This window comes from Passer domesticus, chromosome 3 (assembly GCF_036417665.1).
Source record: "Passer domesticus isolate bPasDom1 chromosome 3, bPasDom1.hap1, whole genome shotgun sequence".
Lineage (NCBI taxonomy): Eukaryota > Metazoa > Chordata > Aves > Passeriformes > Passeridae > Passer > Passer domesticus.
In genome coordinates this window covers 92,402,051-92,418,700 of record NC_087476.1, presented here as the reverse complement: position 1 = coordinate 92,418,700, position 16,650 = coordinate 92,402,051, and the positions used below count along the sequence as shown (strand labels likewise).

At 37.2% G+C, this 16,650-nt stretch overlaps 1 protein-coding gene across 10 annotated transcripts in view; it reads right to left on the bottom strand.

Annotated features, from left to right (window-relative positions):
• The window catches only part of MTA3 (metastasis associated 1 family member 3), a 300,754-nt gene that overhangs the window by 98,115 nt on the left and 185,989 nt on the right, over nucleotides 1-16,650 (bottom strand). For 9 of the 10 annotated variants that reach the window (XR_010359201.1, XM_064414387.1, XM_064414386.1 and 6 more), the window contains 2 exons: nucleotides 15,283-15,314; nucleotides 7,909-8,063 (listed from right to left, as the gene is read on the bottom strand). Coding sequence is in view for 9 of the 10 variants with exons in the window: in XM_064414387.1 (XP_064270457.1) it covers nucleotides 7,909-8,063; nucleotides 15,283-15,314 (187 nt within the window). In the remaining variant the exon portion in view is untranslated. Of the gene's footprint in view, nucleotides 1-3,375; nucleotides 3,404-7,908; nucleotides 8,064-15,282; nucleotides 15,315-16,650 lie in introns of all 10 variants that reach the window. The other variant, XM_064414385.1, reaches the window with a different exon arrangement.

The following is a 16,650-nucleotide window of genomic DNA, read 5'->3' as shown; positions in this document are numbered from 1 at the left end:
TGGATTTAGGAAAAAGCTAAGCAGCAAGCTAACAAAAAGCTAAGCCCTAAGACTTTCAGTTAAAACATTTGATAAAGAGGCTTGGGTTCAGCTACACCAAATCCTCTGTGCAAACACAAAAAAACAGCTTCTGAAAAAAAAACCCTTTTGAAATGCCTAACCATACTGCAGGAAACTCTAAATTTGTCAAGAACCATAAGGAAACAGGTTAAAAGAACTGCATGGCATCCCAATCTAACATCAGCATCATATAGGGCATATTGGTGATGCACTCTAGCTGATGGGCTGACCTCAGGAATGGATTTAAGTTGTTTGCTGAATTGGGCCTGGAAGGTCCAGTAAAGAAAACTAGGTTTTTGGAAAAGTCAAGTGCTTATATAGGAGCTTTTCCAGCAACATCTATGTTTAAGACAATCCTTAATGTGTTTATCATCCCTGTATTTCATCTAAGTTGTTGAGGTTTTCTTTCCTTCCCAAGTTTCCCAAGGCAACAAAATTTTATTTAAAAAATTTACAATTTTGGAAAACATATTTCCCTTCCAAAATATAACATTTTCTGGCTGTTTTTGCACCAGCTGTATGAATGTGAGAGAACAATTATCAACGGCAGTGGAGATGATTGCAAGTGGCTGAGTGACCCTCCTAAACGTGTCTTTGTTTTTTAGCTGAGCCATGTGAATTAACCACATTCAAGTTCTGACCTGAGATGCAATTACAAAGCAAACTTTAGTATCTAAGCGCCCCTGGAGAGGCAGCATATTTGAATTTCTGCTCACAACAGGGCAGGATCATTTCACAAGAGCCAAAGGTGTGACTCTTCAGGCAGCAGTAACTAGGTCATTTACAGCCATCTGTTCCTAGCCTCAGCCTCCCTGCGGTCATCACCAAAGCTGTGTGCTAATTAATTTTCACCTGCTAATCAGTGCAGACAGCTTTGCAACTAACAAATCATCGTTTCAGTCAACAGCTTCTGGGCTCCTGTGGGTGGAATTTCCATGAGATTTCGTTACCAATAAAGGTAAAGAGTTTTCTCTGAAAGAAGATCCCCTCTAAGGCTTCTGATCCGCTCCGTGCGGAGCAGTGCTCTGGAAGAACGAGAAGGCTTCATCTGATCCTTCAGGCCTCCAAATCTTCAAGCAAGCTCTTAGGCACCTTCTTAATTTTGTGTCTGAGGAGTTAGATATATAAATGCTTGGAGATATAGACTTAAAAGACTTGATTGACATGTCATGGGAGATCTGTGAGGAAGAAGGGAACTGGATCATGATTCTTCAGGTCCTAGGCAAGTGCTCCAAACACTGCAAGGTCCTTCCACTGCCATGTGGCTTTAAATAGGGCAAGTAGCTTACTGCAGTGCCACTGAAACTCCATTTTAAACTGTGAGAAGATAAATCTACAGCTCCAAACCAGAAATGTATTGTATTCCATTTGCTCTGAAGAGTGATAAAGCAAATCCCAGAACAGTAGGTGTTTTTCAAACCTCCCAGCTCTATCCAATGGCACAATTTACACTGAGCTCTGAGGGGTTTTTGTGGACATGTTTTCCTTGTATATAGCCATGATTCCCTAAGTTAAAAAATATTCACATTCTTCAAATGAGTTGTTTTAGTTCCATGGAATGAACCTGCTTTTAAAAACAAACATTTGCATTATCACAATAGTGCTACTTTGATTTAGTAGGTATTATAAAGAGTCCAACAGGAAAAAATCATGGAGGTAAATACTGAAAGAAAAAAATGTCTTTAGATCCGTGAAAGCTGCTCAATGAGAAATGAATGGTAAGAGATTATGATCTAGTTTCTATGCTGCTGCTTGTGATTCCATATCACAGTACCTCAGCTGGGGTCAGAAAAGTATAGTTTATAAGATGTGAACAGTGCACAGCATTCATGAATAGACCACAAGAAATAAGATCAAAATAACATCTCACAGAAATCTTTATGCTCTCTCATGAGCATATAACAGCTTTGAATGGAAGTTAACCAAGTAGGCTGGCTCCTAAACTGTAGCAAGGACAATTCCTCCCCAAATTCTTCACACACAGTATTGTCACAGTGACTTGAGAGAGCTGTCAGTTCACCTGGACTCAGATGTGGCCAATCAATAAGATATTTGCAATCCTATCAGCAGGAATTAAAGAGAATTCTAAGGGATATACTCTGTAATCCCTGCTTTTCAAGATGCATGACAACTATATAATACAAGAGAAGTAAAGGAGATGGAAAATTACATCCTTAGAGGTTGATATGGCTTTTTGTTAGAGAGCTGGTGCATCACATTGTCAGGCTTGCAGCTGATGCTCCAAGAGTGGAGCCAGGCATCTTCTTGCAGCTGGTTACAGGACTGGAGTCTAAAGGCCATGGTGCCATGTAGGTAAGAAATGAAAATACAATATGGCCAGGATCCAAGTGTGGTATATTTCAAAACCAGGATCTCAATTCAAATCAAAGTGCCTCAACTTTACAAAAAACAAAGGTTAAAAATACTTTTTTTGTTTTGGCACACAATTTTTTTTGCATAGCTGGGGCCAACTGGAAAAGAAAGAGTAAACATACCCATGGACATTTATGTGATAGGAATTGCACGTGAAGAGGAAGAAGGAACAGAACAGTCAGCACTGGAATTCTGGCTCGGATGTAGACCTGCAGCTCTGCACTGTGTATCAGACCCCCGGCACCAAAGCCTTACTCCTCCAGCTTTCCCTTTTCTCCTGGCAACGTGCTGCAACTCAAGCACTGTGCATGACCTTGCCTACGGCTGGCTTAAAACACGTGTGGGAGAGAGGGGGGGCAGGGGCAGGTCCCCCACAACTCTTAACTCGGGCTTTGGCTCCCACAGGTTTTCAGTTTGTGTGCAGGTTGTGTACAAGGTACAGGTTGGGCTTTCCACAGATAAAGCTGCACTGCAGAGAGGGCCAGCAGCACATGCAGGAGCACGAAGGGTGATGAGCACTAGCATGGCTCTCCCCCACTTCTGCATGAGAAGCAGACCACTGACAGCACAGCAGGACTCAACATTCTGCAGAAGCTGGTTGTCACACATTCTCCTCTTTCTCAACATGCAACTTTGGATTTTCAGCTTTTTTTGTGTGTGCTATGAGACATGCACAAATAAAAATGAGTGGTGCCAGGTAATTATCACAGTAATTGTGATATCCTTATGTAGCACCTCAACAAATCAAGGGAAGATTTTGCCTTTTGGAGACAGAACATGAAGTGAAGGATAAGAAAATTGCCTATATAATGCTGCCACAGGGATGCCTCTCAAATCATTTTATCAGCAAAAAAAGGAAGCCATGTCTGCTGGTAACAGCTAAAGATCACGTTCTAATTTTAGCAGTTGCAGTTAACTCATTCCCAATGGAGTTGCACTTACCGTGAGAAGGTTTCTAACTGCTTCAGCACTGAAAGGAAACAAGCATTGAGTCATTCAACTGCAGATCTATATGCAAATATGCTTTTTGGCCCATGAAGGGAAAGCACATAGAATCCACTGCTATAGCGCAGTCAGCCAAACATTTCCACACATTTCCACACATTTCTTATAATGCAAATGCTGAAAAAAAAAATTCATTTACCAACCAGTGTTTTAGCTGTCCCTACACAAGTCTGATCATTGGCATGCACATGCACTCTGTTAGGGACAGAGCGTGTGTATAGGGAAATAGAGGCACACTGCATACCTAGAATTGGTGAGAAAAGTTTTTATCAACAGATATATTCCCCTTGACATTGAATGGTTCAACAATAATATTATTAATTTTATTCAAAGGTTATGTTTATATCACATATAAGATTCTGAAGACCATAATGAACTGTTAATTTTTTTCAATTATTAACTCCCAGAATAGCAATTCTGTATAAAGAATTTAGTTCCTCACAATATGGTCATTTTCTCTGTTGACCTCTATTGCGTCTACAATAGAATCCACATCACCCAAAAAACTTCTTTATAGAAAAACTGATTTAGTAAAAAGAAATTAATATAATGTTTCTATAATTAGGAGACTTCTGGCTTATCCTAAAGCATGCATGTAGTGCTAGGAGAATCCTAGCAACTCATATCTAAGGATATTTCAAAAAAGAAAGGACACTCTTCTGGTGAGCAGTGATAAACATGAGGCTCTTTAAAGAGTGATTTTTTCCAATGAATTGTGTAAACAGATTTGCACTTCAGAATAAAATCTTGAGCAAGTTATTTCACAGTAGGGAATGAGAATTTCTTTTTTATTTGAAAAGGATATGAATAAAGAAAAATACAAAAATATTAAATCCTGTAAAGGTCAATAAAATTACGATGTAATGTCAAAAGGTAAGTGTTCTTGAACTGCCTTGTGGTTTTCTGCCTAGATTAGTCCCTGCTGTGAGCCTGTGACTGATCAGGGGCAGGGAAATCCCATGGGAGCTGGTCTCACACAGGCATCAGGGAGAATTTGGAATGAAGAGTGCAGGTTGTCACTAGAAATGAAACAGCAGCACTGGGGACCTCTGTATTCATTGGCAAAATTCACTGTCAGTATTCAGGACATCCACATATACACATAACAAAATTAATGAGGGTGATCCCTTCAAGGCATTAACATGCAGACAGATGGAAAAACTCTGCCTCTCCCCCAAAGTGGTCGTGGGCAGTAACAACTGGGGCTCAGCACCGTGTTAGTGTGCAGCCAGCTCTGCACAGCCAATCGGGCTGGGAAAGAGGGAAACACGAATGGAAGTTCCACTGCCATTTTTCCCCAGATGTGCAGAAACTGATAAACAACAGGGGAGCCAATGGCTTTCAAATATCTACAACTTAAAACAAAAGCCAAGCTGAAATGTATGAGGATGTGCATTACAACGGATACAAAACACATTCCTGTTCTACTCAGAAGGGCAGATTAGCACCCAAAAATATGTTAAACTTCAGATGTAAACTCCAGTCCTTGTGTTTCCATGATACACAAGCTCACACTAATTTTAAAGACTACCTGCAGTCACTGTTGAACTGTGGCCTCAGTGTAGAGAGAAGGGCACTTCCTAAAATTCTAGGGTAACTCCAAGGGTTACCTGGAAAGCTCAGATGATATATAATTCCCATAGTTATTTTCACTGCTCTTAATATTTCACATCTATTGCTACAAATATGTCAAATATGTGAGCAATTAGATACAGAAGTGTTACCTTTACAGAAATAATACTGCTGCTTAAATACAGAGAGGAAAGGATGATTGTTAAAAATATTACTAAAAATTCCTCTAAAATGGAATATATAATAAATAAATATATATATTCACTTTATCTATTGATGAATAATAAAACTGAGAATGCTCATGTGCATCCTGGGTTTGATTAGCATGAATTAGACTGGCACCTCCTCTTTTAGTCTAGGACCAATATTATTACTATTTTTCTTTTTTTTCTCTGCAAATATCAACAACATATTATTGGCTTTTTAAGCTAAATTTCTGCAAAAATTTACCTTCTTGACTACCTACTTGATATTTTATAGATATGTGCATCTTAAGCATTAATTCACTAGACAAAAAGAAATATTTTAGGACAGAGAAATGAAAATTGTTGTGGACTGTTGCAAACAACACTGAAAAATAGTTCCTTTTTTTCAGGTTTCAATTACACAGAAAAATTTTTCCTTTTCCTATAATAAGCATGTGTCTCTCCCATATGTATTTTTAATGAACAAATTCACATGATAAAACAGACTGGATCCTGATGGAGCACAAAAAAGTTCCCTAAAGAACCAGTTGTGACCGTAGATGGGATGATTATTTCTGATCTGAGTGTTCAGAACATGTTCAGAACCTAATGGCTGCTTCCTGGCAGCTCATTCTTATTTGTTGCTTTTTTTGGTATTTTTTTTTTCATTCTTTGTCAGGACTGGGTAAATTGTGTGCTGCTTTTTCAAATATCTCCTCCCTAGTCATCTCTTCCCATTGCAATTATATTGCATTCAACTTTGCTTTTCAACTTTGTCCTGGCAGTGCTGAGCTGCATGATCTCCTATCACAGGACAGGCTGCCTGTCAGGGACTGCTGTCTGTCTCCACCTGCCCTCAAAGAACAGAGCATTTAATTGTTCTCTCAGACATCAGGGCATTCCTAGCAGCAGAACCAGGCAGTGCTTTCCACTTGGAGTTCTAAAGGCTGGAGACTTGCAGAGCCCAGAGGAGAACACGCTACCGCAGCTCCAAATAATCTCAGAGTAAAAGTGAAAGGAATCAAAGGAAAAAATTAGAAAGGAGACACATGTGAGGGAAGGAGTCAATGGAGATGGTATGAGGACAGGAAAGTACAAAAAAAAAAAAAAAAAAAAAAAAAAAGGAAAACCTCTGTGAAACACAAGGAACAGATTCGTGTGAAATAGTTTCAAAGGATAAAAAGCATTCCCTGCTGTGTTTCAAATGTTACTTTAAACTGTTCATTATTTGGAGAAGAGAAGCAGACACAAACCCCTGAGGACTAAGAGCCTTGCTTGTGTCCCACCCTGGCTGCAGAGCCAGAAACAGCTCTGCTTTCTCCCTGGTCTGGGTCTGCAGCCCTGGGAGTGGGGAGGGGGATTTCCTAGGATGAGAACAAGCAGAGCTGTCACAGATGAGTGATTTGCAAAGCCAGGACTCATCCCACTACACTTCAACCACCTGCAACTTAAACATCTAGTCCAGGTAAGTTGTCTGGGCTGCCTCCCAGATCAGAGGAGAGATGCTTGGCCCTGTAAGACTCTTGACTCTTCTCATCCTTTGACAGGCACTTCTATATAACACTGGGAAAAAATTAAATTGAAAATTCTAAAACTTCAAAAGCTAATCAGTCTGACTTTCAGGATCCAATTGCTAGGGATTAGCCTGATATTACTAAAGTCTTTGTATCAAACAGCTCTCAAAATGCCATAATCTGAGCTGGAATCAGAAGCCTAGGAGTACGTCAGCTCAGAAGCCTCTTACCACTCTCTCTGAATTGTTGCATTCCTCATTAAAAAAAAAAAAAAAAAAAAAAAGTGACATAATAAATTATATTGAAATAACCACCAGATTATCATGCGCTAGTATGTTAACTTTCCTAGATGAGTCTGCCATTAATGGGATTAAATGTGCAAATTTTCCATGCCTATCTCTCTATGTATATGTTCTTTCTCTTTTCTCTTTTGATTATCTAAATTTTTCTTCAACTACCAGATTTTCTAGGCTTGTGAAATAATCGCAGAAGTGAGGAACAGTCTGATGTTACTTGTTGCAATTAAGCAATTAAGCAAGATATTAAAGGTTTTTAAATAACATGCCCTTTAAAAAAAAAAAGCCCCACAAAAAACTGACTGTAACTTCTTGTCTTAGTCTGAATTAAATAAAGGAAGAGCCAGACAGGGGAAGACAAGAACAGAATCAAGGAACCTTCAGAAAAATAGTGACTCTTCCATTATATCAAGCACTTTTGGGAAAAGCAAAAGCTTGTTAAATTTTACCAATTAATCTGTAAATGAAAGGTTGAAGGAGATTATCATCTGAGTTGCTTTTAAAGGAAATCGACTTCTAGCCTGGAAAAAGATGCTATCAGCTGTATATTTCTTTGCTGTGCATTATTTTTAAGTTCAAAATTTCAGAGGATAACCTGCACTGTAGATGAATTTATATTTTGCTGGATGATCAGAGGCACCCTAAACCTCATTGTATACAAACTAAAATAAGTGAAATTTAAAAGTTCTAATCTTTGCCACAGAGAAGTAGCACTAAGTGTTATTAATGAAATGCTGATAAAATTAGTAGATAGAAAATGCAAAGTTTGGCATGTGCCAAACATGCCTCTTTGCTGTAATGCAACCTCAGATAATAATGTCAAAAAACTGTTATTGAAATAGTGGATCAGTAGCACGTATGCAGTGAAGCCTCATTCCCTGCTAAGATTTCATTTTTTCTTACCTGGTCTCTTCTGTAGCTATAAAGAAACCATCATCTGAAGCATCAAGCCAATTTTGCCTCTGTCTCTTGATCACTGGAATGGTGCTTGTCTTAATGGCACTTGCACTGGCTTGCAAGGCCTTCCCATTAGTCATATGGATGTGGGGAGCAGCATGCTGAAATTATAATGAAAGGGAAAGATGTTTGTCTGAGAATAACCATAATTCCATTAGCGAATTCTGCTGTAAAGGGCAGCCTACACACGTCTCAAAACCCAGCTCATCTGCCTCAATCAGTACCTGGGGTAAGATAACAACCATGTGCCCATTGACATGTTTTATGCATAGGTTTTAAAGCTCTTTAAAAACTAAATTAAGTATTGCTAATGCCATTTTATAGAAAAAGATATTGAGGCATGAGTCAATTCTAAGCAATTCAGAAACAGAAATCCATTGATTTTAGAAGAGAATTAACATTTTCTGAGAAAAAAACTAACATCCCAAACAATAAGACAAAAGACCTATTTTTTCATCCAACTGTGGCATTAAACTAACTTCAAAAAATGCATACTTCTCACTTTGCAGGACTTTACGTGGTTTTTTTTTTAAATAGAAGTCACTGAATAAGACAAATGGTTTGGTCCTGCTGTTAATCTGAAAACAGGAAAGCAGGAAAACAAAGGTTTATATCACCATGTTGATGCCGTGGTTCTTAGGTTTACTCATTGGTCTTTATCTAGTCAGAGAGACCTGCAATACATCTGCATGCATTTCACAGCTGATAACATCAAACTGAAAATGATGCATTGATTTTCCACTAAACCTTCACTCAGAGTAATTGTGCAATGAGAGCAAGTACTCAGATCTAACAAGAGAAGCTGCCTTCTTACACATGAGGAGAGAGTTAAAATGTTTTCTGTATCATCTATAGCTATTGTTTTGGCTATAGATGAACACACCATGACAAAATGTTAATCTTGGAAATCTTAATCCTCTTTCCCACATAATCGATTAGCAGCAGGACTAACAACAATTGGACAGAACCGGTTACGATACAAGACATTATACCATTATACAAAGATGAAAATTTGCTTACTTTATCTCACATAGATTCAATATAATGTTTTTTTAGGAAGAACTACTATTTTCTTGGTGAAATAACACCTGTATTCTGCATTACTGATAGCATTTTTGTAACATTCCTAAAATGCACCCAGTGCTGCACATTTGTGTGAGTACCCTCTAATTAGAGGACCAACATCACAGTCATGAGTAAGGAAGGGAGTGGTAGCACCCACAAAACCAGCAGAACAAAGCACAGAACTGATCTCTTAAATCATGTCATAAAAACATAAAAGCCAGCAAATATAAACAAGGGCATCATTTTTTCTGAACAATTCTTACACTCACATTATATTCACATTATGACAAAACCCCAATCCACACCATTTGCTGTCTCCACTAGGACAAATTTTATGCATTGGACAGAAAATTTCCATCTATTCATTATGCTACTGCGAGTAACTGAGCCATCTCCTCTGTGATTCCTTAGATCTCATGTAACAAAACCAAACAAGAAGAGGAGAAACAAGACATCATATTTGAGTGAGTCACATATAAATCTTTCTTAGAGCTAAACTATTTTATTTTGTCTTAAAAACAAAGAAGATTTATGGTGAATTTAATTGTTGCACATAGGATCATTAATCTATCTTTGTAGCCCTTTTAAAATATTTACTTTTTTTCCCATTTTTTCAGTCAGTGTCTAGACTGCAGTTTGGCTTTCACATATTTTTTCATATAGGCTCTGGTGGGGAAAAAGACCTAAAAGACATGCTACTAGAAGTAATTCAGCTGTTATTTAGAATAAAATTCAGGATAAAGTACATAGGTGCTATGAAATTAGAAATTCATGAAGGTTTTTAACTGCTGATCCCTTCTTGTACACAGTGGATGGTGCCTAGAGAGAGAGTAAGGAGTTATACATGGGAAACATTGCTACACATCAGATTTCCCATTCAGTATTTGTATCTGGCAATTTCTTCTGCCATACACTACAGAAGAACATTCAAGGGCTCCAATGGTATATAATTTGTTGTCTTTCCCTACTCAATAATGGGTTTAAGGTATCTCATGTAATGATTCAGATCTTTTCCCAGGCTCCTTTCACCACTGAATGTTTCCTTTGGTCAAGAAAAGAAGTGCAGGCAAAAAATGTTCAGAAAATGTACAAGGTCAATAAAGCATTTTTCCTGTGGCATAAACTCTGAAAAACAGTGAAGCCTGATGGAAAAAGTACTTGTCTTTTCATGAAACTTTATCCCCTGGCAGAGCCAGATATTGCAACTAATTCTGAACTTCTGGTTTTTTCTACTTTTATTAGCCCCAACCCTCATTCCAGGCAAGAGATAACATTATAAAAAATTACACAAGGCTTACAATATAATCTCCTTTCTGCAGCATCAAATTGGTTAAAATTTTCTCTTTTATTTCCCTTCTACCCCAGCCCTTTCAAGCTATTTGAAGAAATTAATTAAATTTCACAGAAGGACAAGAGAAAATAAGACCATTGTTCTCCAGTCTGTGCTAGGGACCACATTAATTTCAAGTTAATAAAAACAATTTAAGTTCTTGACCAGGAAATCAGTTCATTAGTTCCTCTCAAAAACTATATTCACCAATGTGCATGAAAATGAGCATTCAATGCCACTGTCACACTAATATCAACACCAAGAGCAAAATGAACTTTCATACAAAGTACTCATTAAATGCTTTTCTTTTATGATGATGAACTCAATTTTCCCTCCTAGTTATGCCAGAAAGGTTATGAAAGCCTCAAGAATACTCCCTGTGCTACCACAGAAGTCCTTCTCATTTAAAACTCTGCTTGCAAAAAGCTTCAGTAATTTCCTCACAACACCACCATAGGCAATCAGCAGCTGCTGCTTTGATTTTGACTCTGTACATCACTAATGAGCTGTGCTCTGAGTTAGCAACACAGCCACTGCTGTTAAGGGTCTGCATGTCAGGGCCACGTCAGAGCAGCACCTGAGCATCAGGAGTTTGCATTTTGGACAAATCTTCCCCTGTGAAGAGTAACTCCTTTGTCCCAAGTTCTTCACTTCAGTCTGACCACATTCACTGAGATCTCTTGCTCCTATGGGACAAAACTGTTGCATGCTCAAAAGACATCAGGAGAAAAAACTTTGAGTGCAATTCCAAGAAAAACTCCTCAAGACAAAGGGAGCTCTGATTCAGGCAAACTTGCATCCCTTAAAGAACACAAATATTTAAGTCATCACAGGGTTATATCTGGGAAGAGTCTCACCTGTCAAACAGGTGGTGTCCAAGCTGCAGAGTGAATGCACCCTCAGAGACCAAAGGCAATCTTTCCAATGTCTTCAACTAGGAGGATTTTACATAAACACTGGGGCAGCTTCACCTGCCCCCTGCTAACCCATTTCTCTGCTGCTTGCAAGTGCTGCTCATCAAAACTCACCCAGCAGGGGCATGAATTTCCCATCTCCATTCATTTCATAGTGGGCAACTGAGACACCTACAAATTCCAAGGAATGCTGGTGGTCCCTTCATGAAGAAGCTACCTGTCTTTGTCCCTGTCAAATCTTCAGGAAGCAGCAGCACTGAATTACAACTGTACATCAGGTCTTTCAACACAAGGCCACAAGGCACACCTGGCATAAGGCTTTGCTGTGGCAAGGAAACCAAGGATCATTATACACATGATATCTGATCTAGTGGCAGCTATGAGTCCAATGAGGTCTGGATACCATCCCAAAAACACCTTAAAGTGGCAACTTAATATAGAATTTTTATTAATGAGAATACATGTCCTGTCCTCACTGGCTCCCAGAGAAGCACAAGGACACTGAGATGCATGATGGTAAGACAAGAGAGGAATCCTGTACAAATTTAGAAATGGGACCCAGATCCTAAATTCCAGCCAAGGTTCCTGCCTATGAGTTGCCCAGTTTGTACTGCTATATAAGTGGTCAAACATGTATTACTTGAGAGCCACTAAAAATTCTGAAAAGACACTCAGGTCTGAAAAGACATTCAGCTTTGAAATAAAATACATAGCACCCACAGTAATTCAAAGTGTAAAAATTTACAGTGAACATTTATGCTGAGGCTGAAGGAATGTTTAACTGGACTACCATAAACTCCTGAGCAGATTTCAATTTATGATTTCTTATGTTTTCCCCCATTGTTTTTAAAAGGAAAACATTCCCATTGCCTTAAATTAACATTTTAAATGTTTTTTTTGGTTGCATCTTTAAACAAAAAAAAAAAAAAAAATCAATTGAAAGCAAGCAGAGCAAAAGAAGCTCTCTACAAGGAGAAAAAAAATTACTAGAAGAAATCAGCTATGCTCAGATGACTGGGAATAACCCATATTAATTGATTCCATATATTTTGCATTGACCTAATTATACAATCCATCATTTAAAACAAGTTTAGAATTACCTTAAGTTTAAATCAGGTATTGATTCTCTTTTGCCACACCTGAAGTATTCCTATTTCCAAAGGGATTAGCATTATACATTTAATAAGCATCAAGGCTTGGGGCTGGTTTACTTATTAATAGAAATGTGAGATGAACGCAAAAATTAATACTCAAAATCTCTTCACAGCATGAAGTCGCAAATGTTGATAATAGTATGCAGGCACGCAACCACTTTGGGTATAGAATTTAATTTAAAAACCCAAAGGCTATTAAAAATGAATGATTTTCAAACAACAGATCATCTATAAGAAAATAACCAGGTACTCAACACAAGTATAATTTTGGAACCTCTGGATTTGCTACCAAACCTTTCACAGGCACCTACAATAATTGTAATGCTGAAAATCTAAGTCAATCGCTTTTCTGTGCAAGGGAAACAAACCCACCAAAAACCCCAAAAGAAACAACCCTCCTAAAAGATGACAGCTGTCTTGCCAAAGCATCTGGGCTAAAATAATGCAATGTTTATAGTCCCTGTTTGTCATATATGGCAAACAAGCCATATAACCTCTAAATAAATCATGTCTTACAAGGTATCATTTTGAAGTAAACAGTTATTTATGGAAATTAGTAAATTAGTAATGAAATATTAAGCTAGGCAACTATGCACAGAATAAAAAGAAATTTATTTTATAGTCAAAACAGAGCAGGCTCTCCCTCTCCCCCCATCACACAGATGCTTAAAATATTTTCTGGGTTTTTACTTTCATGAACAAGAATCTGAAACAAAAATAGGCAGCTATCCTTGCATTTAAATACAGAAGAAAATTCTTGTAATGACCTCAGAAAAACTGGACTTTGTTTTTTTAGCAGAGCACACTCAATACTTTGCTAGCTTTGACTTCAGCATAAATCTGAATCTTCAGAGACAGGATCGGATTTAATGCCTTACATTATTTCAACACCTATAAATGCAACTTTAAAGAAGTTCAAAAACTTCACCTTGGTAAGACAAAAGTTCTTTTACATCAAAGCAGCCAAGGCAGTAATACAAATCTGCTGTGGTACCTGTCACATTCTGATGACTACAGGTCATGCTTTAACTTTTTATGTTACAATACAACTGTAACCCAACAGAAAAAGGGGATTTAATTCAAAGTAACTGTTTATTGCAGTAGCATTTTACATTGGCTCTTAGCAGCATTGCTTTACTACATCTGTACTGAAAGTATCATCTCATACTGTTTCTAATGCAAGGAATACCATATTTCCTGGTTTTACTGACAATTTCCACATACTCATTGGGAAGTAAGAAATTTTCATTTACACATTCAGTTATGCTATAGTTGCAGAGTAGAGCAGACATTGCTACAACAATTTCTCACTAAGAAGAATACTTACTTTTATTTCTGCCTTTATTTATTTTAGTGCCATGAACAATTACTGCACACTGACTGCAGAACATTCACTTGAGGTCTGAGCCATCTGAGCTGTCAGCAGAGAGGTCTGGAGAGGTTCACGACACAGGAACCTCAAAAACTCAAGCTATTTAAAAACTTTTTCCTTCTGTCTTTAAAAGTTAGGACATGTTTTGGTGTGAGAGAAAATATATGGGAAAAATCCTCACTCTTTTGGCTCAGTTTTTAGAACTGTTCTGATGCATTAATGGAAAAGAGAGACTGAGTATCTTCAGAGTACTATTAATAGGACAAAAAAGAGTAAAGGTAAAGCAGAGTGAAGGGTTCACTAGCTTCAACACAATCGCCCTGCACTTTTCCCAAAACCAATGCAGTATGGAAAAAACATTGAAAAGTTTTTCAATCCCTTCCAAAATTTTATAACAGAGGAATACACTTGCATAACTAAGCATCATCTTTTGAAATGGGTGTGTTTAAAACAAATTCATAACCAAGAACAATTACATCACATCCAGTAGGAAACAGAAACATCACTTTTCCAGACATCTCTACTGTTTTGAAATGTGTTACGTATTCCTTACCTATTTCTAATTCATTTGCACTGGATTATTAGTGGCCATTGATGATAAAGGCAATGAACTATTTTAACCCTTTATCCTCTGTAGAGTGCAGAAATCCATGGGGGAATTTACATATCCCATAAATGCCATACTAAAAAAGAGGTAAATAAACTTGAAGGGACACCTTAAAAACTGCAGGAATGGAAATAAACAAGCCCATGTCATGATTTGCTGGGGCTTATTCTAAAATTTCAACACTCACCTCAAAAACTGTTATTTTCCAAAAGCAGAAGGCCCTCTCCTCAAACACCCACAGAACAGTCATCAATCATGAGAGATTGAGAAAAGTTTTCTCTATGTGAATTGTTGTTCAGCCCTTACCTAACTTTATTATGAGTTTAAAAAAGAAAGGGACCAACATTTCTCACCCTATAAAAATGCAAGATAGACACTAAATGCATGACATTTTTTTTACATAAAGCTTTCTAATCTCATTTTTGAAGGTGTATCTATCCTCTCAAACATTTCACTATTTCTGGAACCCAAATTATCAAACTCAAGGTAAAGTCAGAAACTGGCCTCTGAGGAATGTTATGCAAAAAATTGCTCAGGTATTGTTCTGAAATTTAAGTGTGCTCTGACCCATGCAATATAGATAGAATGCAAGAAATTTGACATAATCCAAAATCACTTAAACATAGAACATAGAATTGTAGTTTAATTTTTCAGCTATTCAAACTGACAGCACTGTTACCTCTTAAGTTCTCAAATCTCTGATTTTTCCCCAAGATTTCTCATGAAATAAAGAGAGACTCATTTTATGTCTACAATGATACTGAAATTTAAGAAAAAAAAAAAGCCAATGGCTTAGGATACTACTATACCTACTTTGTTTTAAGGGAAAAAATCATAGCTATAGGCAGATCAATACCGATAATCTCCTCTATACTTACCATGATTGTTCTTGTGGTATGGCTGGATGATTCTGGAAAATAAAAGAACCACAGTGTATTAGAATGTTTTCTTTATCCATGTTCTGATCTCACCCTGAAGGCTAAGATGCTACTGCTCAGCTACAACAATGAACACATCAAAAATGCAGAGACTGGAAAGATTTCTCATGAAATGAGCATGAGACTCATCATTGGTCCTGAATGTATATGGCATGCTATAATATGCTGTTAACTGCACTCGTTCTCTTTGCTTAATTATCCTCTTCTGCAAGAAAATATAAAAATGGAACTAATTCATAATTCATCTTTGAAGAAGTAAGGGTTTTTTCATTTTGCTTTCAACATATGGCATCACGAAGGGTTAGCTCTGCAGACAAAAATACAGATAGTATCAACATAATTCAATTACTGTTCCCATTTCAAAAAAAGAGTTTTATAAAACGAGACAATCCTTTTTCTGAGAATTTTGAGGTGGATGCTCAGTTTGAAACTGACAAAGCTTTTTGAGAAATGCAACATGCACAAAAGTTAACTATTCTGTCCCATATGCTAAATAAGGAGTCAATCAACTGAGCTCATGGTTATATTTATATAAATTGCAGAGCAATCACTACTAGGCCAATAATTAGCATAGATTTCATCTTGCTGTTTAACTCAGATTACTTTTGCTTTATACTTTCCCCAAGAACAGAAATCACATTCTCTTTGGCTTTAAAATGTTACAGTTCACATATTAGAGACCTTGTTCTTTTTCCAAGCAGTGCAACTTCAGTAACAAAACATAAACAGTTAAAAAGCCTGCAAGAAAACTCACTTAAGGATGAAAGATGAATACTACCAGCAGTCTCACAGACTTGGTCAAAAATTTGGATAGAACACCTTGTTGGCTATAGAGAGTTCTTAAGGAAGGGACATTTATCAAAACCACATGTTTTTATAAAATGTGTACAAGTCTGAATGAATTGAATTAGCAGAGTCTCAGTTCTGCAAGCAAGACAAATGCTAAATAATTACTTTTTAAAATTCTTTTCTAGGTTTCAAATTGCAGCTTCCAGGGTTTCTGACTAGTATCACTTACACAAAGAATTCTTGAAGGATTTTATTATTCGTAAAAATTGTATTAAAGAGATAAAAAGGACATGAGAACAGCTGCATATCTCTCTCTCAAAAGAAAAAAGTAATTACCCTCCTAAAGTGGCATTTCCCTTTCATTTTGAGGAGTCACCTTAACCTGAAGGTATAGTTCAATGACTGATAGAAAAAAAGTAAGCCATTTTAAAGATATCAAACTACTTTTAAACTCCAACATTTAACAGAAATTCCAGTACCTAGTTTACATTTACATTTGTACAATTCTGCATCCTTTAT